We start from the raw sequence: 23405 nt of genomic DNA on the forward strand, positions 1-23405 counted from the left end.
TACTTTTTATAGAGCTTTTACCTGCCTCTGACACTAACAGTTCCCTATAAACAGATGAATAAGTATTATAGATAAACAACATAATGTGATGATTACTTGAGGTCATTTGCAACCGGCATTTGTAGTGGGTGTGAGTTTGTGTGACTCTATGAAAGCACGTTAAGACGGAATTTTTTTTATGTTTATTTTTTTTCCAATAAATATTCATTAAAGTGCAAATCAATACAGCAATATCATGCAACGCATAACATGAGAAATCCAAACCTCAATCAGACAGAAAGACATATAGAGACAGTATCAACACGCACGCATACAGGCAATCACAACAACCAGCGTGCACCCACATACCTAACACACACACGCACACACACACACACACACACACACACACACGGTGGTATTTAGGGTTACACTGATCATAAGAACCCCACTACAGAAAATACTCACTTTGGTACAACATGTGAAATTTGTATTTAATTAGGCCCTTTAGCATTTCTTCTGGCACTAAACACAAATTAGCTTACATGACTATCATGCCACTGGTATTTGCATACAGTTGTGATGGTAGACTACACCTGACAGTAAACACTGGTTATGTCAGAGGAGTTTTTAAATCTCACCCATGACTTCTGCTGGATAGTACTTCAATCATACATATTTTTGCAAGTGTTTTTTAGGAGCATCAGTACCCGGAATTAAAGCATAAAGGCCCATATATTATATATTGATGTGACTGAAGATGCTTACAATAGAGAAGTAATTTAAGACACAGCAATAGTGTAAAATAGATGGCTGACAAAGGCTGTGGACTAGTGTTTACAAAGGTGTATATGCAGCAGCATATTGGAGCAGGGAACACAATTTCTCCTTGACAAAGAACAATGAGCAGTGTATGAGCTTACAGACAGAACAAATACACAGAACATGTAAATAAAGGGTTTCAGGGTAGCAGAAAGTGGCTTTCACTGGTTCAACCAGACCTCGGTCTACTACCAAGTAGAACCAGGTGAGAAAAGCGACCCGATATTGATCTGGGAAAGCGTGGTGTTTGAATCCAATGTGAAACGAAAAGGCAGCACTTTTTAGACAAATGTGCATTTGTCTGTGCTCATCTCACAGGGTTGACGTGTTGGAGAAGAAGTTCCACAACTTTATTTTGAAAGATTTCTGCAGATTTAATATTTTTCTGTCGTTTCAGTTATTTCGTTTTTTTACTGCACATATTTATATCAGTGTATATTTCTAAGTGCTGTATTTACACTTTTGTAAATCTCTGTGACACCACTCTGCAGAACAGTAACTGCCTCAGTGCCACTGACTTCTACGTCTTACTGCAAACAGTAGAAAGGCAACGGTCCAGTATCCCCACATCAAAACAGCAGGTTTAAAACCAGAAGAACATAGTGAGAGAAAGAGAGAAAAGGATTTATATTAGCAGCACCAGCATTCAATTTACATTCAGTCATAAATGATTTTGATATAATGTTATGCCTGACTATAGCAATACACAACATCACTATGGAAATCTGACAGGACATTACAGAACGGTGGCGTGCATCAATAGCAACCAGCAACAACAGTTACAGTAAAGTTTGCAGTGCAGTAAACAGTAAGTGTGCAAACTGTCGGCCACAGCAAATGAGTTTTACAGTGCAGACTGGACAGCAATGACTAATTGAAACAGATAACAGCTCAGACAGCTGCACCACGCCGAACCGTCATGGTTTGTCTCTCGCCACTCACTTTTCTGATTCTGTCACCTCTCTGACATCCCAGACATCACAATTATACTGAAGAGCCTTTAAACACACCAGTGTTAAGTACCATACTTATCTGAGCTCACAAACACACACTTGTATGGAAAACTTCCACAACACACTCCATACCAATTAATGCGTTGCATTGTTTAAGGCAACTGTAGAAAAGTTCATGTGGCTTATACACTTGTGCAACAGATACACACCGTCTCACATCTATTTTTTGCCCTCCTCAGTGTCATTCTGTTTTGAAATTTAATGGCTTACTTAAGTATTTTAACAAGTTAGAAAAAAAAAACTGGCCACACCAGCCAATAAAAATAGTTTTAAGATCTCACATTAAGCATCTGTCTCAATTTCTAAGGGGTATCTGCCTAATTTAAAAGCTTAATAATATAATAATAAAACAAAATGTTAGTTTTTACCTAAAAACAGCTATAATGCCTGTCTTTATTCAGCTTACTACATATGTGACTGAACTGAACACCCCTATGATAACTAAGCAAGTGTCTAAGTGTCTTCATTAGGGACTTGCATGTAAAGGGATCTGTTGGGTGTGTTGCATATAAAAGACTGCTTTAAATAGCAGGGTGATTGAATGCTTTGAAATATATCTGGATATCCCCCCGAAAAAAACCCAAACTCTTGTAAGATGGTCTGCATCTGTCTTCAACACCAATGCAACACATACTCGGCGTCATGCAGAGCATCATTCTACTATCCCGCTGTCTCAAAGAGCTTCGCTACTCATCTACAATCAATTCAAAATCAAGTAAAACTATGTTGAAGTAGTAATTAAATTAAAAAACTATAATGCCTAAAAAAACCTCTTAAAAATAAATATGGGTCTGACCGCTAAAATATAAATCTTAAAGATGTATAAAGTAATTTATTTGGTATTTCTCTGTCAAACTTTTCAGCTACATAATGATTGTAATATAAATATAATACAAGGATAACAAAATCTTCCTCATAAACAACATAAATAAAAAAAAATAGAATTTTACATTTTGCGATACTCTCTCTGACACGATTTAATGTCAAGTTTAACAACTTTGCCTCAGTGAAGATTTAAGACCAGATGCAAATCTGACCTTTGATCGGTGGTACAGTGGGTGAAGGAAATTCAGCAACTGATAATCAGCCGAAGATGTTTGTGGGAGAAGTGACAGTGAGCTTGAGCTTTGCTGAACTCTGACCACTCGCTTCTCACTTTACAGGCCTCCACTAGTTCATAGATTCCCCTCAGCTGCAGCCTGATGTGTAAGACATCAAGACTTTGACCCAATGACTGTCAAAACAAGAAATAATAACCCCCACTATTTTACCCCCTCATTCTCTCTCTCTTCATCCGAGGCGAATGCCACACCTGCCTTGCCATTTACATTTCCAATCGCTTCCCCCAATCCAGTAAAACAGAACAGATGGAGAAGAGACAGAAAGAAGAAGTCACTCCAAACATCTACACTCCCTACATCCTCGATCTGTGATTAGCTTAAAAACCCCACTGACATCCAGGTTACAGTGACCTAAGCAAGTCAGCAGGGCTCAGCGTGCTAGCGTAGTGATCAGACTGGCACACATTTCAAAGAAGTCCATGGTGTGTGATCCCTGACGTGGGGTGAGCAGATGGGAGCTACCAGACAGGGATCCCGGGAGAGAGGAGCTGAGCTGGGGCAGATCAATCGCTGGGGTTGCCGAGTCAATGCTCAGTCTGGGCCTGTGGAGACCGGCTGTGGAACCTGACCTCTGAGGAGTGGATGAGCCCGATTTAAAGCCCACTGCCTCGATGATGTCATCTAGAAGCACAGCAACAGCAAATATTAGTAGTCATTCATAAAGTAACTACTACGTTAACTTTTGTTTTATTAAACTTTGTGAGAAATATCTGTGAGACAGTACACAAATCAGTCCAGCTATTTCGAACCAGTGCTAAATGCTAAAAGAGGTCATTTAAAACAAAAGACACAAAGCTAATGGTACATTTTGTCTTAAAAACGATGTCAATGCATTTTTTAATAAGTAGTGGTCCTCTCTTCCTGAAGTGCAATTCTGTGCTAAAGCAAGTACAAGATGACTCATTCACCTGATTTGCATAACCATAAAAATATATATCTGTCATCTAAATAATAATGTCATCTATTGGATGTATGAAGTTTCTTATAGCCTTTTAAAATATTTTAGGCTTCAAATGACGTGATATTAAATCTGTTAAATTTTTTTAAATATAGTTACGTATCCTCAGAAGAAGATTTAATCTCATTATTGACAAAAAGAGTTAATATTATATGCACAATCCAAGACCAGAAATCTCTGCAGTGGATGATTTAAATGGTCTAAATGTAAATAATAGATCACAGACACCCATCTACTGAGCATCAAAGGCACCGGTGAGGTGAGGTGTCTACGCAGAAAGGATACTAAAAGACATCTTGCAAGTAATACATTAGTACCAACACACTTCAAAACGGTTTCTTTCCTCAGGCTGTAGGATTGCTGAACCCACTCTCAACGCTTTAACATGAAAAAGGAGCTTTTTCATAAAACAACTTTTTTCTTTTTTTTATGTTTTGTGACTACAGCTGCAATTTTCTTAGACAACCTTGTGAAGTGCAGTTCACGCCTTTATTCATTTCAGCTCAACTTTAGAATGACAAAATTAAGGACAAACATCAGCAGCTTTACACCTGCACAAAGGCCACGCATGTTTTATGATTTGGAAAATGTGTATTTTATTTTGGTTTTAAATTAGTCATGTATTGATTGTGACTAGATTGTGAAACCTGCTTAATGTGTTACTAACCATCAATGCTCTTGAAGTCAAGGAGGTAGGATCTGTTGTCCACTTGATAGAGCTGCAGGCTCATTTTCACCAAGTTGCCTGTCACTGGATTCTTCCTTCGAACTCGCAAATGGTATGGGTTCACCACCTGACACACACACACACACACACACAAAAGAGTCAATAAATATATAAATAAATATTTTAAAAACAGCCAAAACAGAGACTCTGTTTGTGTGGGGTTCTTTGCAGTGATGTGCTTTATGTATGTATAAGCACCTTCCAGTCAAAGTTTAGCTGCTTCATAGCTCTGTACACCTCAGCCATGATATCATAGGGTCTGCTCTGACTCCTGATACCCAGGTGCCACTTAGCCTTCTTCACTGCCAGTGGTTTAGGCCGAGTGGTGTTGAGAGCATCCAGAGGACAACGCGACTTTGGGCTGTCAGCCAAGAGCGGAGGCATCCTCTCTGGGTGAGGTTTAACTCCAGGGGGCAACGGCATTCCCTCCTCTATAAAGGAGCCCTGTGGAGGACTGGACGCCAAATAGAATTCACTGGCCTGGGTCATGATGCGCCTGTTATCTATGATGAGGTGATAGGCTACGGATAACTGATCCTGCGTAAACAGAAGGATGACGAAAAATAAAGTGAAGACCAATAAGATAATTCACTCCCAACAGACCATTATACTACTGAAACCTACAAACGTTGTTTACAGCTTTCATAATATATCAGGTTAAGTTTATCAAACATAGAAAACATGTACTAGAACAAAGACAATGAGCACCTGTGGGTCTCCACTGTACAGGCTGGTCACAACCTCAGATTCAGTGCATTCAAACTTTTCGCACACTTCCCTGACAGCCTCTTCATCCAGAACAGTCGCATCATATGATGGATCCTCTGGGAAAAGGTAGCCTGGTAGGTCCTGCTTAAACCATTCATGTTCCCTATCAAAAAACATTGATCAACTCAAACGCTTCATCCCAAACTCAATACTGACATTATCAGACACGCAAGGTATGACTTTTAGCTTGCTTCAAGCTGGATTATCAAACAGAGGAGTCTGTAATAAAATAATCCTGTGCCACATTACAGAGCTAACAGTTATAAAAGAGTGGACAGGGAACTAAATATTTGACATATTGAGGAAAGAAAATAAAGCTATAACTTGAGTTATAAAGCTATGGCATTTTCTTTTGTGGCAACATTAGTTAAAGAACTCTTTTTTTTTTCAAGAAAAAAAATGATATATGAAGAGAAACATACAGTATAATATTAATAAAAAAGTGTTAACAATATAGCTAAAGGAGGCCTCTGGATTCAAGACAGTGGGATCAGTACCTGATGTCTTTGATGGTGGCTCTCTTCAAAGGATCCACCTGCAGCATGAGCATCAGCAACGAGGCCACAGAGCGGGTCAGATACTCTGGGATGTAAAAGACACCTCCTCTGATCTTCTTAAACAGTGTGGGGACATGCTCATCATCAAAGGGCAGGGTGCCACACAGCAGGGCATACAGAATCACACCACAGCTCCAGATGTCAACTTCTGGGCCTGCATAGAGTCTAACAGAGAGATGAAAGGATGTGACAGTTAAAAAAAAAAAAAAAAAAAAAAAAGCCAGATGCTTAACCACCAGAAACGCTTTTTTTCCACAGTGATTTATAGGTTAATGGTTAAATGGTTTGTTTATGACTTATCCCATGAGGCAGTTAAAAAAATAGTTGGTTGTATGATCACACACAAAAAATAGACGTACAAACCTTCCTGAGATGACCTCTGGAGCTGCATAATTGGGTGAGCCACAGCTAGTTCGTAGGAATTCTCCATCTGACATCATGTTTGACAGTCCTGTCGGACAATCCCAGTTAAATGGCAAGAGAACATTAATATCTCTCCGTCTTTATTCTTACAGTAACAAGCATAACAACAACAAAGCATCTTAGTATGGAGATGAGCGACCAGCTGCCACCAGAACAGCTTCAGCTTTAGAACTCTTTTAAGGTGTTCAAGTACCCTCAAAAGATATTTCATCATTTGGTGGAGATGGGGGGTGGAGAGCAGTGAACCTATATCATTCTATCAATTTTCTTAATTTCTAATAATGGACAGATATATTTTCTTCTTTCCATTCAACTTAGGGTTTCAAGGGAGTGAAACCTATCACTGTCTATCTGTCATGTCTGTGACAGAGTGCCAGTCCAGCACAGAGCTGGCACAACGAGAAAGACTAGTCATACTCACCCCTATTGCCAATTTAGAATCACAAATTAACCGACAATCATGTCTCTGGAGGCAAAACTTCACACAGAAAGACCCAAAACAGCACAGTATATGACTATGTTTTCCATCCTCATGAATCCAGTCAGTGACCACTAATGGCCTATAAACAGGGTACTGTAATCCTTAAAGCGACAACTCTAGGAGTCAGGATAGAAATGTTTCATCCCAGGATGAAGTAATAAGGCATTGATTTCTAGTGACCCTTTCCTCTAAAAGGTCAGAACAGAAGGGCTAGTCAAACCCTGCCAGCAAAAAGATCCCAACAACACAACAGATCTCCAGCACCCCTCCTCGCACGGGTCAAGGGTTCAGGTTTTTCCCCTAATCTGTCACCTGTCTGCAGGTTAAATTTGAACATAGCCCAACAGGGAGTTACACACTGCGGACACTACTGAGACCTTTATCCTTCTTTACTCTCCAAGACACTAAGCTCTAAACACACAGCTCGTTTAATTGGATGAGCCTCTCTCTGCCTACCAGGGTCTCTGCCAAACATTAAACGTCAGACCCTTTGTGTTGTGCTGACCTTCCCTTTATCTTTTATCCCTGGTCCCTTAACACTCCCTTGCTCTGCTTGCCAGTATTTTTTGCTCTCAGCCAAAACACTTCTCCTGCTGTACTCCACTGCCACACCCCCCCTTGATTCCTTCCCTATCAGATGACACTGGGCCTCAAGGCTTCCTGCCAGACTTGATATGAAACCTTGCCGTTGCTAAGGGATGTCTCTCCACCCCACACGCCCTGCTGCGCATAAGGGCCCTTGTGTGTTTTTGAAATATTTCTCTCTTTCATGGTCATATTACATCAGGATTTTTAACTTAAATTGCAAAAATTAAGGCCTTAACTGATAAGAGGCATTCTCAAGTGAAATTTTCCTTATCATTTAATAAAGCTAAAAGGTGCACAATTATATTTCACATTTTTCTTCAAGTTAACAAAGTTACTGCATGTGTTGAATCATAAACAGCTGTCACTTGGCTTTATTTAAACTATGTAATTTTACTCTGTCACCCTAAACAAACCTCAGTATTTTATCTGTCCTCTTATCATGAATTTACAAAAGATTCTATTGTCAAGCTTGTTTTTATGTCTCCCCCTCTAGCTATAACTGTTTTCTTACCAAAGTCTGCTATCTTGGCATTCTTATTGGCATCCAATAGGACATTCTCAGGTTTGAGGTCTCTGTGAACCACCATGTGCCGGTGACAGTAGTCTACAGCTGAGATAATCTGCTGGAAAAGGCGGCGTGCTTCAGTGTCCTCCACCTGAAAGACACAAAATGAATGGACTTGACTGATCTGAGTGATGATGTTCCCTCTGATCTACAAGTATGCAACTGGGTCAGTTGCAACAGGACCCAACTTTAAAAACATTTCTAGCAGATTTTGTTGAGCCAGTGCAAAAAAAAAAAAAGCACTAACATTTAGAGTTATTATGGAAAACATTCATTTACTGATTTATTAGAAATGGAAAACATTTCAGACTGTGTTTTCTATGCATGTAATTAATTTAAGATCAATAATAATTAGCCCATTTATCTCTTTTAAGTGCCCTTAATGACCTGAGGGAATAGCTAGCTTTGTGGATGCTAAATGTAAAAAGCTAGTGATTTTAAATAGTCTGGTTTTCTAAACTGTAGAACGCTGCCTACGGACTAGTGGATAATGGGCTTTAACACAAAAGGTAGTGACAACAGAGTTCATGAAAAGAGAAAGAAGCACAAAAAAGATCAAAAGATTAAAAAAAACAGCAATAAAAGCAAAGACAGTGGACAGTTTCATTGCTTTTAACACTAGTTTCACTTCACTATAATGAGTGACTTTGGCTCGCTCTCCTTGGCAGAAGCAGGACTAAAGGACCAACAATAGCACAAACATGTACAAGAGTAGAAGTAGTGCACATTCTGGATGTTTCTGACCCTGGCGACATAACCAGGTAAGACATGCAACGTTCTGCAAAGCTGTGTGTAGGTGCTGTGTAGGACTAATGCATAACCATGCAGTCCATTAAGAGTCACGCTACTTCAATTTCAAAAGGTGAAGTTCATAAACATCAATAGAAAACTATGAATGGCTTTACTAGACTTTACTAGGGCAGCTTTTCGTGACTCGCAGTTCAAAATAAACCATATTTATGTCATACTAGGCCTGTGGAACCTATCAGTTAATATGATGTCTGAAACAAGCCATTTTAGCCATCTTTACCCTCATTTTAAACCAACTTTCTTCTGATTGGTTGCCCCTCAATCAATCAGAAGAAAGTTGCCCCTCGGGCAGCACGGTGGCACGGTGGTTAGCACTGTTGCCGCACAGCAAGAAGGTCCTGAGTTCAATTCCAACACCAGGCCGGGGTCTTTCTGTGTGGAGTTTGCATGTTCTCCCCGTGTTTGCGTGGGTTCCCTCCGGGTACTCCGGCTTCCTCCCACCGTCCAAAGACATGCAGCTTGTGGGGATAGGTTAATTGGAAAATCCAAATTGTCACTAGGTGTGAATGTGCGAATGAATGTGAGTGCGAATGGTTGTCTGTCCCTGTGTGTTGGCCCTGCGACAGACTGGCGACCTGTCCAGGGTGTACCCTGCCTCTCGCCCTGTGACAGCTGGGATAGGCTCCCGTGACCCTGAAAAGGATAAGCGGAAGCGAATGGATGGATGGATGGATGGTTGCCCCTCGTAAACAGAAAATCTAAGAAATGTTTTTTATGCTCACAGGTAGAGCTTTGTGCTCTAGAGACATCTGCTTTCATTGACACCCACAGAGCTAAGGGCAGAAAAAACTGCCTGAAATTAAATGTTTAGACGAATCTAAAGCATGAAACTTTGGCTCAAAGGAATTACTTTCACATAAATTGACTTCATCTAAGTTTTTTAAAGTTTGCCCATGTTTAACATGAGCATCCACTATTACAGTGTAATACGATGTAATGTATACATGACAAAACAAGGAGAGACGTTGTAAGTTGCACTTGAAAACAGTGCACATGTTTAGGAACATAGTTTAAATGTACATTATAAGTTAATTAAAATATAGATACCTACTCAAAATGACAGTAGTAAGAAGATATATTTAAAGCTAAAGCAAGACCATACAGTTTATAATATATATAATGTGAAGGATGTGGATTTAAATAATGTGAAAAAATACAGTCAACACAAAGTTAAGTATAAATACACTCAGCTATTTTTAACAGCAAGTCTACTTGGATTACTGCACAACCCCAAGAAAAAAACCATCATCAGATTTTTGCTTGATATGTTTACCAAATATATGCAACAATTGCTTTTAAACTGTCAGAACTGTTTAACCAGTCAGGCTTCTGTTTAGTCAGCTAACCATGCCACTGGATAATAAAAGAATTTCTGATGATTCATTGACCACTGTACTCAGCCAGGCTGAAATCTACCAGCAAGATAATAGAAGAATGTCATCTTACCCGTCCATTCTTGCAGATGTAATCAAACAGCTCACCTCCCGACACATACTCCATAACCATGAAAAAATCTGTCGGGGTGCTTATGACCTGGTACCTGACAACAACAACAACAACAAAAACAACAACAAAAAAAAAATGTTGTATTACAATGAACTTTTAATACATTTATTAGTTGATTTCACCTTCTATCTTCTATTTTCACCTTTTATTCTCAAAAATTAAAAAGTGAGATCACTTAGACATGTCCCTTTTTTATAGGTAGATTAATTTTTAATCAAAATAACATTAAAATAATTAAAACTCTTGTACCTGACATAGTCAGTAATGGAATCGTTAATTAGAAATTACATGTTTTTAATTGAATTGCTTGTCCAGTTTTTTGAGTATATCAGGAAAAGATTATGATGGGCAAAAGACATTAGCAGAAGGATATATGGCTTTTTCTTTGCAACTCTGCCTACAAGGGAGGTCTCCGGGAGCTGCTTCTTCACTGCTGATCCCAGAAATAGTATTTTGTGGTTACCAATTAGTGAAGCTGCCAGTTTAGGACCCATGGGGTGTCTGTTTCTCAAAATAGAGTATCTGATGCATTTGTTTCCTTGCTCTGTGTTGCAGGCCTCTCATTCCACTTTCTATTTAGGTTCAAGTTTTTGTGGTTTTATGTAGGGGGTAGGACACACCTTCCTATGGCATCTTCAGTTATCGAGCAGGCAAGAGTTGATGTTCCAGTAACTCAGCTAACTAAATGAACTGTTTCTTTAATCAACACAGCAGTTATCAGATGTGCTATCATATTTGGAGAGGTTTCTTCTCATGATCATTTTTGTAACTTGTGCAACAGGACACAGGAGTCATTGTTGCTATTAAAAAATCACCAGTCAGTCATATTTGTCATTCATGACATTTCTGATTAATTTACTGGAAATAAGAACAAATGTGCTTTTCTTTCAAAACAAAGACACAGATGGGTGAACCGGAATGTCTAAACCTATATCGTCTACATAAACAATACACAGCATTAGTACACAGAAACAAAGGCACAGCAAGGCTGTGATATTGGGTTGCTTTCATAAAGGTCAGGTATGTTAAATTGCAGGCACAATTTCATGAATGGTTGCCGGTGGTAGAATATAAACTTTATCACAATCTATTTCAATACTGTCAAGCTGGGTGAAGCCTAACACCACAGGGACTATGGGAGGAGAAACATTAAGACAAATAACTTTTTTCTTCTAACAGTTGAGAGTGTGGCAGCTTTTATAGTCATGGTCAGTATGTTAAACTGCTTCCACGTCTGTACAAGAAGTGTACACAGTGTGCATGTGTTTATTACTGTATACGTCTCTGACACTGACTTCCACAGCACTCCAGCTTATGACCTGACAACTCGCATATCTGCCATTGCTTAGAGTTTTACAGTGGACTAACCATAACCCTAGACTAAAAATATCACAAACAATGTTGAGAGGGACGGACAGACATGGACTAACAAGGGGAAAGAGGCCAGGGAGATAGAAGGAAAGAGAAAGAAGGACAACAAAGTCACAGAAAAATCCATGAGGAGAGAGGGATTTAGACATGCTCCTTCATTACAACAATATCCAGCATATTAACTGGAGATTTGTCCTAGCCAGAGCACATTTCTTTATCTAGCTCCAAGCTTGTGTGCATGCACTGGTATGTTTGTGTGTTTTACCTCCTGTGACCCTTGTGGGTATGCTCAGTAGAGTACAGCTCTAGGAAACACATGTAAACAAGCAAAGCATGCCACAACACACAGCAAAGAACCCACGTTACAACAAGCAATAATAAAAGAGAGCCCAGTTATCTCTCTGCAAAGCTTGTCAGTCTTCACTGAGTCTGAGTCTTAAATCTGACAGACGGATGTGTCGTCTTTCTGTACTTACAGCTTGATGATGTGTGGGTGTCTGAACAGCTTAAGATTCTGGATCTCTCGTTTGATCTTCCCCACAACATCGAGACTACGGATCTTCTGTCTGTTCAGGATCTTCACAGCCACTTTATGGCCTGTCAACTGATGCTCGCCAACTAAAAACAACAGAATACAGACATGAAAGAGACAGACCACAGAGGCTAAAAAAATTAATAAAAAATAAATAAATCACATAACCTACTACATAAGCAGCTTGGTGTGGATTAAAAGGGTTACACTTTGATTTGGAGTCCTGTTGCGTAGGAAGCTTGCACAAAGTAGTGAATGAACTGCGTTTGTTATATTGAGCTTTTGCTCTCTTTTGTAACCCCTATTTTCTTTCCATGCGTTTGTTTATAGTGTTGGAGCTATCTGCCTGCTGGAGGCTCTGAAACCAAGCTGTTATTGCAGCTGCCAAACACTGCACACGAAACTCAGAGTCAGATACGAACTGGGGCATGAACTGCTCCACAACTAACACACAAGCAGTAACCTGAAACGAGCAAGCATTACATACACACACACACAGTCATTTTTTATTCTTTCACACATGACTTTACACAGATTTTCTCCTAGTGGTTTGGGAGTGTGAGCAAAATCATTTTCCTTGATGATGATGTTCAGAAATAGCCATGGTAGCAAATGTTTTTAGCAGCACACGCAAGAAACAGGCGGGGTGAGCATAGAGTTAAAGCTCACAAGGTCATGCTGAGTGTCAGAGAACTAGCGAAGGCTACCCTAATAATAATCTGTTATACGCATCCTATTGAAGCTTTAAGATTGTTTAGGGTTTGCTCGACTTGACAAGCACTTAACAAGCTACCACCGGCTAGCAGAGAATAACACATCGGACTAGCTTGCAAAATTAATGTCAGTTCAACGTTAGGTTCCCACGGTGGGTCAAACGGTAAGCTTCAATCGTCCTTTGTCGCCAGACAGGGCAAAGGACAGCCACCACCGCACAGTCCTTATTACTTAACGATATACCATAATAATGCGAGTGTGACTGTGCATCTCTATGCATCCAGGTTTTATCACCTGCCATAGCTGATAACAGCAGCTACTGAAGGGGGCTTCGGTGAAAGAATTTGACTTTGAAGCGGTCAGATTCTCAGACTACAGTACGTTTAAAATCCAGTCTGTTGCCGTGGTTAAACCGCTCAACTACGCCAACTGCTTCACTGACCACCAGCAAGTTGAACACGAAGCGTTAAAGGGGTGGTAGGGGAGTGGGGGCACAGCGACTACTTGGCATTAACTACTCCAACTGAAGGCACAAACGTACACATGAAGCCTGGCATGACACAGAAACAGGACTTAACTCTTCACTTTGCCGAATGTCCCCACTCCGAGCGTGTCGCCGAGGATGTAATGGCCGATCTTTACCCTGCCTTCGTGTTTCTGTTGTTGCCTCTCTGCCATCTTCTCCGTTACCGACGGCTTGGCTCGCTCGGTGAGGTGGGAGAACTGCCTGCCTGGCCTGTGCAGCGCACGGGGGGCGGGGAAGAGGGGGGCGGGGCACTTCAGAGTGAAGAACCACCAACGGCGGAAAACGCGCGCACGCACGCGAATTATCCCTCCAAGAACCAGGCGCGCTCTCCCACCTACCCTGCACGGAGCAACCAACAGGGTGTTATGTTGAGTTTAGTAGCCCAGTCAAATACTAACCCTCACGGTCTAAATATATAGATGTGTGTATATATATATACAGTGGGGCAAAAAAGTATTTAGTCAGCCACCGATTGTGCAAGTTCCCCCACTTAAAATGATGACAGAGGTCAGTAATTTGCACCAGAGGTACACTTCAACCGTGAGAGACAGAATGTGAAAAAAAATCCATGAATTCACATGGTAGGATTTGTAAAGAATTTATTCGTAAATTAGGGTGGAAAATAAGTATTTGGTCACATCAAACAAGGAAAATCTCTGGCTCTCACAGACCTGTAACGTCTTCTGTAAGAAGCTTTTCTGTCCCCCACTCGTTACCTGTATGAATGGCACCTGTTTGAACTCATCATCTGTATAAAAGACACCTGTCCACAGCCTCAAACAGTCAGACTCCAAACTCCGCCATGGCCAAGACCAAAGAGCTTTCGAAGGACACCAGGAAAAGTATTGTAGACCTGCAGCAGACTGGGAAGAGTGAATCTACAATAGGCAAGCAGCTTGGTGTGAAAAAATCAACTGTGGGAGCAATCATCAGAAAATGGAAGACATACAAGACCACTGATAATCTCCCTCGATCTGGGGCTCCACGCAAGATCTCATCCCGTGGGGTCAAAATGATCATGAGAACGGTGAGCAAAGATCCCAGAACCACACGGGGGGACCTGGTGAATGACCTGCAGAGAGCTGGGACCAAAGTAACAAAGGTCACCATCAGTAACACACTACAACGGCAGGGAATCAAATCCCGCAGTGCCAGACGTGTTCCGCTGCTGAAGCCAGTGCATGTCCAGGCCCGTCTGAAGTTTGCCAGAGAGCACATGGATGATACAGCAGAGGATTGGGAGAATGTCATGTGGTCAGATGAAACCAAAGTAGAACTTTTTGGTATAAACTCAACTCGTCGTGTTTGGAGGAAGAAGAATACTGAGTTGCATCCCAAGAACACCATACCTACTGTGAAGCATGGGGGTGGAAACATCATGCTATGGGGCTGTTTTTCTGCCAAGGGGACAGGACGACTGATCCGTGTTAAGGACAGAATGAATGGGGCCATGTATCGTGAGATTTTGAGCCAAAACCTCCTTCCATCAGTGAGAACTTTGAAGATGAAACGAGGCTGGGTCTTCCAACATGACAATGATCCAAAACACACCGCCCGGGCAACAAAGGAGTGGCTCCGTAAGAAGCATTTGAAAGTCCTGGAGTGGCCTAGCCAGTCTCCAGACCTCAACCCCATAGAAAATCTGTGGCGGGAGTTGAAAGTCTGTGTTGCTCAGTGACAGCCCCAAAACATCACTGCTCTCGAGAAGATCTGCATGGAGGAATGGGCCAAAATACCAGCTACTGTGTGTGCAAACCTGGTAAAGACCTATAGTAAACGTTTGACCTCTGTTATTGCCAACAAAGGTTATGTTACAAAGTATTGAGTTGTATTTTTGTTATTGACCAAATACTTATTTTCCACCCTGATTTACAAATAAATTCTTTACAAATCCTACCATGTGGATTCATGGATTTTTATTTTTTTTCACATTCTGTCTCTCACAGTTCGAGTGTACCTCTGGTGCAAATTACTGACCTCTGTCATCATTTTAAGTGGGGGAACTTGCACAGTCGGTGGCTGACTAAATACTTTTTTGCCCCACGTGTGTGTGTGTGTGTGTGTGTATATATATATATATATATATATATATATATATATATATATATATATATATATATATATATATATATATATATATATATATATATATATATTACTCATATTTCGTGAGTAATTACTAGTATGGGTTTTTCTTCTTTATTCCTAAATGCAAAATGTGGAGTTCACCACTAGATGGCAGCATACGTATGATTCATCAATACTCAATACCTGGTATGAGTTTCGGATTTCTTTCTACTCCTATTGTTAAACATACGCAACAAGCAAGCAATATTTATTTATATAGCCATTTGCCCGGACAAGAACGGCATCGAAAGGAATCTAGGACAAAACAACAATGTGAAAAAAGAGGAAACGGGAATACGATGAAAATACACAAAAAAACACAAGGCTCGAGCTTCTCAAATTGGACAACAAATAGTGTTCGCTCACCAACATATTATATTACATTATGTTATATTATAAGATTTTTTTTTGTATTAAACATAAAATCGTCTGGAAACAGAAATTTCCTGAAGTTAAAAAGGATTAAAATCACGAATTACAGACTTCCCGTCTTTGTCTCTGTATGGAGACTGGACAAATATATATAAGGTTTCGACACATTTTTCACATGAAAAACAAATATCAATATTTTAATTAACATTTGAACTTTAATTGTTGCAATATTATATTTTTGTTCATCTTTTAAAATAAACACTTTATTGAAAATTTTAAAAAAAACTCTAGCACTATATACTGGAACATATTCTCTTTATTTTGTCTGTCCAAGAACAAAGATTTTTAATAGTCTCAACTCAAAAGCGCTTCGGTTGTTTTGCGCCTGTTACCGTGAGTAACCGCTAGGACCAGTTTATCCGCAACGGTGGTCAGTCCACTGCTGGTCTCCACTCTTCCAAGTTTTTCAAGCAGGGATGGAGACGATTACTCGTTAGCAGAGAGAGGAGGAGGGCTGCTGTGGGAACTAAGAGAGCGGGGGGAGGAGGAGGAGAAGAAGGATTGATATAACAAGAGCGGCTGTCGATGCGCAACGCAAGTCTCACTCCAAGTCTTTGAAACAAGACAGATAAAGGGGAGCGGGCTTTCCATTCAGTACCAGTGCAGGCAATTTTTTAAAACTAAGTTCGTGCCGCGGGTCAGTTCTCCATTTAGCCTACTACTCATCTGACTTTTAATTATTTTGTAAAACTGAAATACGAGAGAGCGAGTCATAAACAGATCAGAAACTCCGAGAGAGCTGCGAGTTGGGAAGTTTGTTTCCCGTTGCTTTGCATGACATTTCTTCCAAGGACTTGAGAGCCTGACACAGTTTCTTCATAGACCGTGCGGTGTGGGATTTTGATCTGAAACGGGGACTCATCAAATGCAAAATTACATGTATGAGAAAGCAATGGCTCAAGAAACAAGGAACGGAGGAACCTCTACGTTAAATAACAACAATGGTGTTGACAACAGTAAGAAGAAGGTGCTAATAGTGCTCGATGTCTTCTGCCTTCTACTTGGTAAGTTCACACAGATATGTTTACACGATGCTTTCCTCTCTGTTACCATTTAAACTGCGTATCTCACATCAGCTTTTGTAGAGTACATGCAAAAAAAAAAGTGAAGACAGAAACTTCTGCACATTGCACTCACAATAAAAGTCATCTTTAGAATAGATAAACGGTGCCCGCCTTTTCTCAAGTCTGCCAATAAGAGTATTATCATTTTAAAAGTATTGCCCGTTATCTGTAACTGCAAAACAACTTCAGCTGCTACATCCCCTTATCATCCAGTACCAACGCAACACCCCCGGGCAGTGGAAGTGCCGAATAAAAAAAAATCAAACAACATTTCAGGAGTTCGCACTTTTAATTTTCTTTAATTCACCCCAGAATCACAATCAGTTTGTAAACTGAGAAGAAGAGAAAACTTCTTTTCTTTGTTGTTGTCAAGACAGGTGACTAGCTTCTCTCATCGGAGATAACTGTCACCGGGTAATATACTGATCATTTCAAAGTCCATGGAGTGTCACTGTAATTGATCAGTTGTCAACATGCCTTGGGCATAAATATTTTCAAGTGTTCTAACCTGCCCTTAAAAATAGCCAGACAACACCCACCACTTCCCCCAGTCTGTTCTCTGATAACGATGATCATCTGACCCCAAATCAGATGAACATGTTTATCAGTCCAGCTAAAGCTGGCCATAGGCTGAGTTGCAAGGTGACTGAAGTAAAAATCAAAGTGTAATTAAAATACTGACTAACAGCTCACAAAACATTCCCCAAAGCTAATGTCACATCAGGGTTTTTTTTGCATTAGCTCTCATTTGCTCCCACAGAAATTTTAATGTGTGTTAGTTCTAAGTTCAGTGGGCATCCCATACAGATTCAGTGTGCTGCCTTTGTGTATGTGTGTCTGGTGTCTGTGTGTGTGTTGTTTTGCTGGTTTGATTTTGGCTGTTGTCACTGTAGCCCAGTCCTTTTAGTGTTGAGCGCCAGTAACCCCCCCCCCCCCCCCCCCCCCCTTCTTTTCACACTATTTTCATTCCCCCCATCTCCCCTTTCTCTTTTTTGGAAAAGGATTACGGGAGTTCTGCTTAACTTCTACACATTCACTCCTAGAATCTTGCCAATCCCTGGCCAGCTGCCCCTGATCTCTTCACTTCAAATTACTTTCTTTCTTTCTTTCTGGCTCTCTTTCTCCCTCTCTGTCCAGGGGAATGCGTGGAATAATTGCTTAAGCATGTGTTGTGGTAGGGGAAGGCCTCTCCAATTTGAGTGAGGGATCGAAAAGTGGGACCAGTGGCTGACCGGGCTTTAGAGGAGCAGGTGGGAGACACACCAATAGCACAATATAAAGGAACCAGTAAAGTACCGATGAAGTATGCAACACTACCACACAGGAGCTGGATTGTATCATCCAGTATGTTACAAATGGTGCACATTAACTCCACATAAGTGCTGTGAGGTAGAAGCAAAGCTCGCTGACAGACAAAGTTTTCCATTGGGTTTATACTAGTTTTCTTATTAAAGAACCCCAGACAGAGATACACTGTTTCATCTGCACTCATATAACTGTAGATGAGCTTTGATCACATGTGGACTGAATTTCCTGCACAAACCAACTTCCTTTATTGGTTAAAGCTCTACAGACAGTTCTCCATTGCCTTGTTAGGACACACACACGCACTCACAGACACGCATGTATGCCTGTAAACTCACACAATGCATGTAAGAACACAGTAACAAATGGTTACAAAGATTCTCCTTTGTTATGCTAAACACAATCTGGCTGCTCAGTGATGATTGGTTGGCCCACTTCAGGGGTTTGGGGGGAGTTGTGGGTTTGGTGCGAGGGGGTGACTGGGGAGGGGGTTAAAAGAGAGGGAGAAGAGATCAGTAGAAAGGGAGGGTTATCAGGGCATCCTGAATGAGGAAGGAGGAATGCGGGTGTGTTGTCGAAGAGCTCAGCGGAATGCTTAATGGTTGATAGCTTTTGTTCTGAGCCTGTTTATGGCTAAAAAGTAGTGTACACTACTAAAACTGGGAAATAGATAAGTATCTCATTACCTTTAATTAGTTCCTATTCTGCCAGCTGGGCTCTACACGCAGAGTCTCTGCAGTTACATCTTCCTATAGGATGTTAATGTGCCCAACTGACACACCCTTAGGCGCAGATAATGAGTGTCTGCATAAAAGACATCTGAGACCATCTATAGCTGCACACAAGGACAAAAGAAAACATCTTTAAATGTTTAATGAAGAAGCCATCCCAGTTGGTTTTGCTGAAGAAAACTGATAATGCAAAAGTACAGCAAGATTAGAAAGGCATTGAAAAAGCATACTCACATTCTCTCCAGCACTCAACTACCAAGACCAGGGTTACGGCATATAGTTTTGGCAGCTGAGCGCAACCGTCATCTGCTGATTTCACTCTGGATCAGGTTCCACTCCTACAGAGCAGTCGAGTTGATTTAGCAATGCTATAAGGAGCGTGCACACAAACAGTATACACTCACTATAAATACACAAACTCGACCGCAGAATTTCGTATTCCCTTTTGGCGACTCACTGCCCAATAGTCTTCTCTTGGCTGTTTGAAAAAAAAAAAAGTTTATTGTGAGAACACTTTGCAACGAGACGCAGACTAGAGCCCTCTGGAACCCAAGCATCCAAAAGTAGTCTCACTTAAACCATGATTAAGTTTTACACAATGCACAGGGGATTATACTTTATGTGTTTGCTTCTGCAGAACTGGTTTGGGATGGAGCGGTCTTTTTGTAAAACATAAACATGGATTCATTGACTCTATATATGCTTCTTTTAAAGGATCACGATCTGTCTCCTTATGATGATCTGTGAGGCAAAAAACTATATATATAATGTTTTAAAACGTTTAATTATGTGTTTATTGCAAAATTTGGAGCTCTGATACAGTCAGGTGTTCAGCGGTCTGCTTTTCCACAAATCACAGACAGGTAGCCAAGAAGAGCGTAACCTTTTGGCCTCGAGGAATCAGCTTCATAACTGGCCCCGGAGCGTTAACCCTTCTGTATTCGACTCCTGCGTTCCCATCAGCTGCTATAACATTACAGCAGTCAGTCACACAGCCTCTCATTAAAGTCAGAGAGGTTTAACCTCCACCTCTCCAGGCCTCAGCCACTTCAATCCTGAGCCGCTCTACAAATATTTTTGAGAATTTCACAAATTCTTCATCTGGCTGTAGCTCTGTGCCCAAAGCCTCTGGATGGGACATCTGGTGCAATTTTGGGAGTAAGTGAACCAGGGGGCATATAGAGTGTGTGTGTATAGTGGAGCTCAGGAAAGGGTGGGAAACGGAAAGGTAGTGTCGGTCGGAGGTGGGTGTGGTTGTGAAATGAAATCCTGTCTCTTTTTTTTGCCTCCTAGTCCATTTCCACATCTATCTCCATTCCTTCCCCGTGTTCCTTCTCTACCGGAGCCAGTCTTCTGTCTTCATAATAGTCTCAGAATAACAAGGGAAAGATCAATAATGAACAAAATAATATTAGAAGAATATTGATATGCATGGATTATACAGTCTGTGTCTGTTAGAAAACTACATTGAAGCAGCATGTGAGTCTATCACAGAGAAATTGAAACACAGGCTCCAATCCAAAGATGCTGACCTTAATCCAAGGGTAAATATTCTCAGGGATTCTGCACAAGTCTTTCAGAGGTGGGAGCCATGAACATGTTCTTAGAAATATATTTGGCTGGGATTTATTGGGATCTGTTTAAGACATTAGGTGAAAGGTCAGAAAGAAAAGAGACTCACATATGATCAATATCTGCAATGCTCTTTGTGTGACATTAGTTACACTCATGTGTCACCCACAGCAGACACTTAATAGACATGCACAGAAGAATATGTCTCAGGATTTAGTTTTGACAGTAATCAGATTGAGTGTTTATTGTGAGAACACTTTGCACATCATAACACAACATAGCTTGATTACTCGACTATACTTTTGTCGTTATGATATCTAAATGTTATCTGTGCCCAGCCTGTGATGAGTGTTTGTTGGCGGCTTCAGGACAAGGTGAGGTTATGGCTCTTAAGAAGGTGACGAGGTGACGAGTGTCCTCTGGCAGAAGATAAAGATCAGCAGATGTCCCTGACAACAGAAGCCTAGGGCTACTATCTCTCCTAGATAAGATGCTAATATAAGTGCACATTTTTGGGAAGATCTATGTTTTTCGTGCATGTTGAGATGAAGAGCACCAGTGGCATCAATGCCAGACAGGTCTGCAACATTTTCCGACTGTCATTGTGACATGCGGTGGGTTTCTGTTGGTGCAAGAGTTAACCACCAAACCCCTGGGGTATGTGCCTTAGCAGGGCTGTGATTAGAGGTGCGTGGGTGTGAGCGTGTGCATGTGTGTCCTTTGGGATTCGGGAATAAGAGAGAGGGCACCCAGAGCTGTCATTAAATGGACCATATAGCCTGAAGGGTGAAGCATTTTGTATTCACTCTGTGGGTAGCATGTGTGAGGCATGTGTGGCTCGATTTATAGACCTGTGTCCCATGTGGCTCCCGTGGGCAAGCTGAAGGCATAAGCTTGACCAATTTGCCTGTAGCTGTTCACACTGCTATACAAACCAGACACATTCATCTCCTTTACCTTTTTTTATACTGTCGCCATCCTGGCACACAAATTGCACAATAAAACAAAGACACCAGCTTGTAGTTTACGCTTTGACAACAATAGTGTAGTAATGCCTCTCATTCTCATGTCTCATCTATGATTATATCCCTCTCATATAAACACTTTTCAAACTGCTTATTTAAGTCATTTTGGATTACTGGGCAGGACCTTACAATAAGCTTTTGTTAGCAGTCAATTTTGAATGTGTTTAAACTTGTGTTTTAGCCTTCACCAAGAAATGTAAATGTATATTTCACAGAATTCTGCATGTGGGCAACAAACATCTACTTGCCCATTACACCCATGGAAATATTAACTCTTAGACTTTCTACTTTTTCCACAGTTACTTTTTTGATTTAACCCAGTGTTTTTCTAGACCCTATTTCTACTTCTATTAGTCAACATGTGATGAACAACAATGGCACTAGCCCTTTAATGTAAATTAGAGCGCAAGCGGCAGATGATCTGAAGTTATGGGCCTCATTAAATCTCTTTCCCCCCCACAATATCCTTTCTTGGGCCTGCTTCCTGCTGTTACACAGGCCCCTCTGTCTGTCACTTTCTCTTACTGCATATACAGTCTTCTGTATTTGTGTGTGTGCTGTGTGCATCCAGGGATGGGGGTCAGGGCGATTTCTCTGTTTCGGAGAGAACAATACCCCTTTTGATGCATCTCAGCGCTCTTTGTTTCGTTAACAGGGACCAACAGACCAGTGGCAGACTGAAGGAGGATGAAATAGAAGGGAGGGGTAATAAGTGAATGAGGGAGAGATGAGAGGGCGTAAGAAGCTTCTTACTGGGTACTCAAGGTCGCTTTATTATCTATCAGTGGTTTATGGCTGTTGCTGCTTCTAGCTTTATTGTTGACTGGATTGTGGGCTGTAGTGTTTATCTGCTCAGAGCTGTGTAGTAATCAGCTCAGCATCTTTAATGGCACAGGCCTTATCTAAGCTGCAGCCACTGAGCTCTATCCTGTTTACATACAGAGCAGCCCCCTGGCTGAAGAGGATCCATGTAACACTAGAAAACATCATGCTTTACATTTGTACTGTAGCAGCAGTTTAACATCTTGTGTACACAGTTATTAAAAAATGGTCTGGGGTATAAGCTGAGGTGAGCTGGAATGAGAAGACAGTCTTGTGTTAAGTTCAGGGGAGCATTACCCAGAGATAGAAGCATCAGGTTTCAGAGAATCCATAGCCCTCCTCTGCACAGCCAGGCTTTTGTCCCAAGGGGTAATAATGCCATTATGGCAATCGTTGAGAAACGCCTAGCCAGCCATCTAACCAACCAGCCAGATAACGTGATCTGGCCCTGGACGGTGCTCATGTTTCTCTTCATTGGAGCAGCTGTGCATTTGTCTTTTTTGCTGACAGTGCAGCCAAGCATTAAATAAGTCTCCATGACTTTTAACTGATCTTTTTAAAACAAATTATGAATATCCTCTCGCATTCCCTAGTTTCTGATGTGGACCAAAGGTGAATTTCTCTTCATCTCTACAAATGCACTTACAAGCCAAAAGCAACACAGGGCCAGCAGCAGCACTCAGAAGTTGCCCACACAGGTGCCTGCTGGTAAAAGACCCTAGAGTGTGTCCCAACAGATGCCTGTGTGTAAAAAGGCATTTATTCCTGTGAATAAAATCTCTCTGAGTAAGCACATGCTTCAGCCAGCGGCCCCCCGGTCGCTACAGCATTCACACAGGGGGGGAAAAAGGGATTCACTCTGCGCA

General features: G+C 41.1%; 2 protein-coding genes across 3 annotated transcripts in view; one reads left to right on the plus strand and one right to left on the minus strand.

Moving 5' to 3' along the window:
* Positions 1-167: 167 nt before the first annotated feature.
* Positions 168-13704, minus strand: prkaa2 (protein kinase, AMP-activated, alpha 2 catalytic subunit). The gene is made up of 10 exons (XM_082523753.1): positions 13514-13704; positions 12166-12307; positions 10259-10352; positions 7949-8093; positions 6309-6396; positions 5886-6110; positions 5329-5491; positions 4819-5157; positions 4561-4687; positions 168-3556 (listed from the first exon to the last, which is right to left on the minus strand). Exons 1-10 carry the CDS (start codon positions 13611-13613, stop codon positions 3306-3308), a joined length of 1674 nt encoding a protein of 557 aa, XP_082379879.1. The 5' UTR covers positions 13614-13704; the 3' UTR covers positions 168-3305.
* A 2693-nt stretch (positions 13705-16397) lies between these two features.
* The window catches only part of plpp3 (phospholipid phosphatase 3), a 28724-nt gene continuing 21716 nt past the window's right edge, over positions 16398-23405 (plus strand). Inside the window, exon 1 of one of the 2 annotated variants that reach the window (XM_082524600.1) lies at positions 16398-17024. In XM_082524600.1, coding sequence (XP_082380726.1) covers positions 16886-17024 — 139 coding nt within the window. In that variant the 5' untranslated portion in view covers positions 16398-16885. The remainder of the gene's footprint in view (positions 17025-23405) is intronic. The other variant, XM_082524601.1, reaches the window with a different exon arrangement.

The sequence above is a fragment of the Aulonocara stuartgranti genome (assembly GCF_965226115.1).
Source record: "Aulonocara stuartgranti genome assembly, chromosome: 23".
Lineage (NCBI taxonomy): Eukaryota > Metazoa > Chordata > Actinopteri > Cichliformes > Cichlidae > Aulonocara > Aulonocara stuartgranti.

Bases quoted from the DNA above. Each gene is read 5' to 3' on its own strand.
- prkaa2 (XM_082523753.1), bottom strand. From the start codon at position 13,613: ATGGCAGAGAGGCAACAACAGAAACACGAAGGCAGGGTAAAGATCGGC. The intron at 8,094-10,258 runs GTAAGATGACAT...TGTGTCTTTCAG, and splicing joins ACATCTGCAAGAATGGACGG to GTGGAGGACACTGAAGCACG. The intron at 3,557-4,560 runs GTTAGTAACACA...CTGTGCTTCTAG, and splicing joins TGACTTCAAGAGCATTGATG to ATGACATCATCGAGGCAGTG.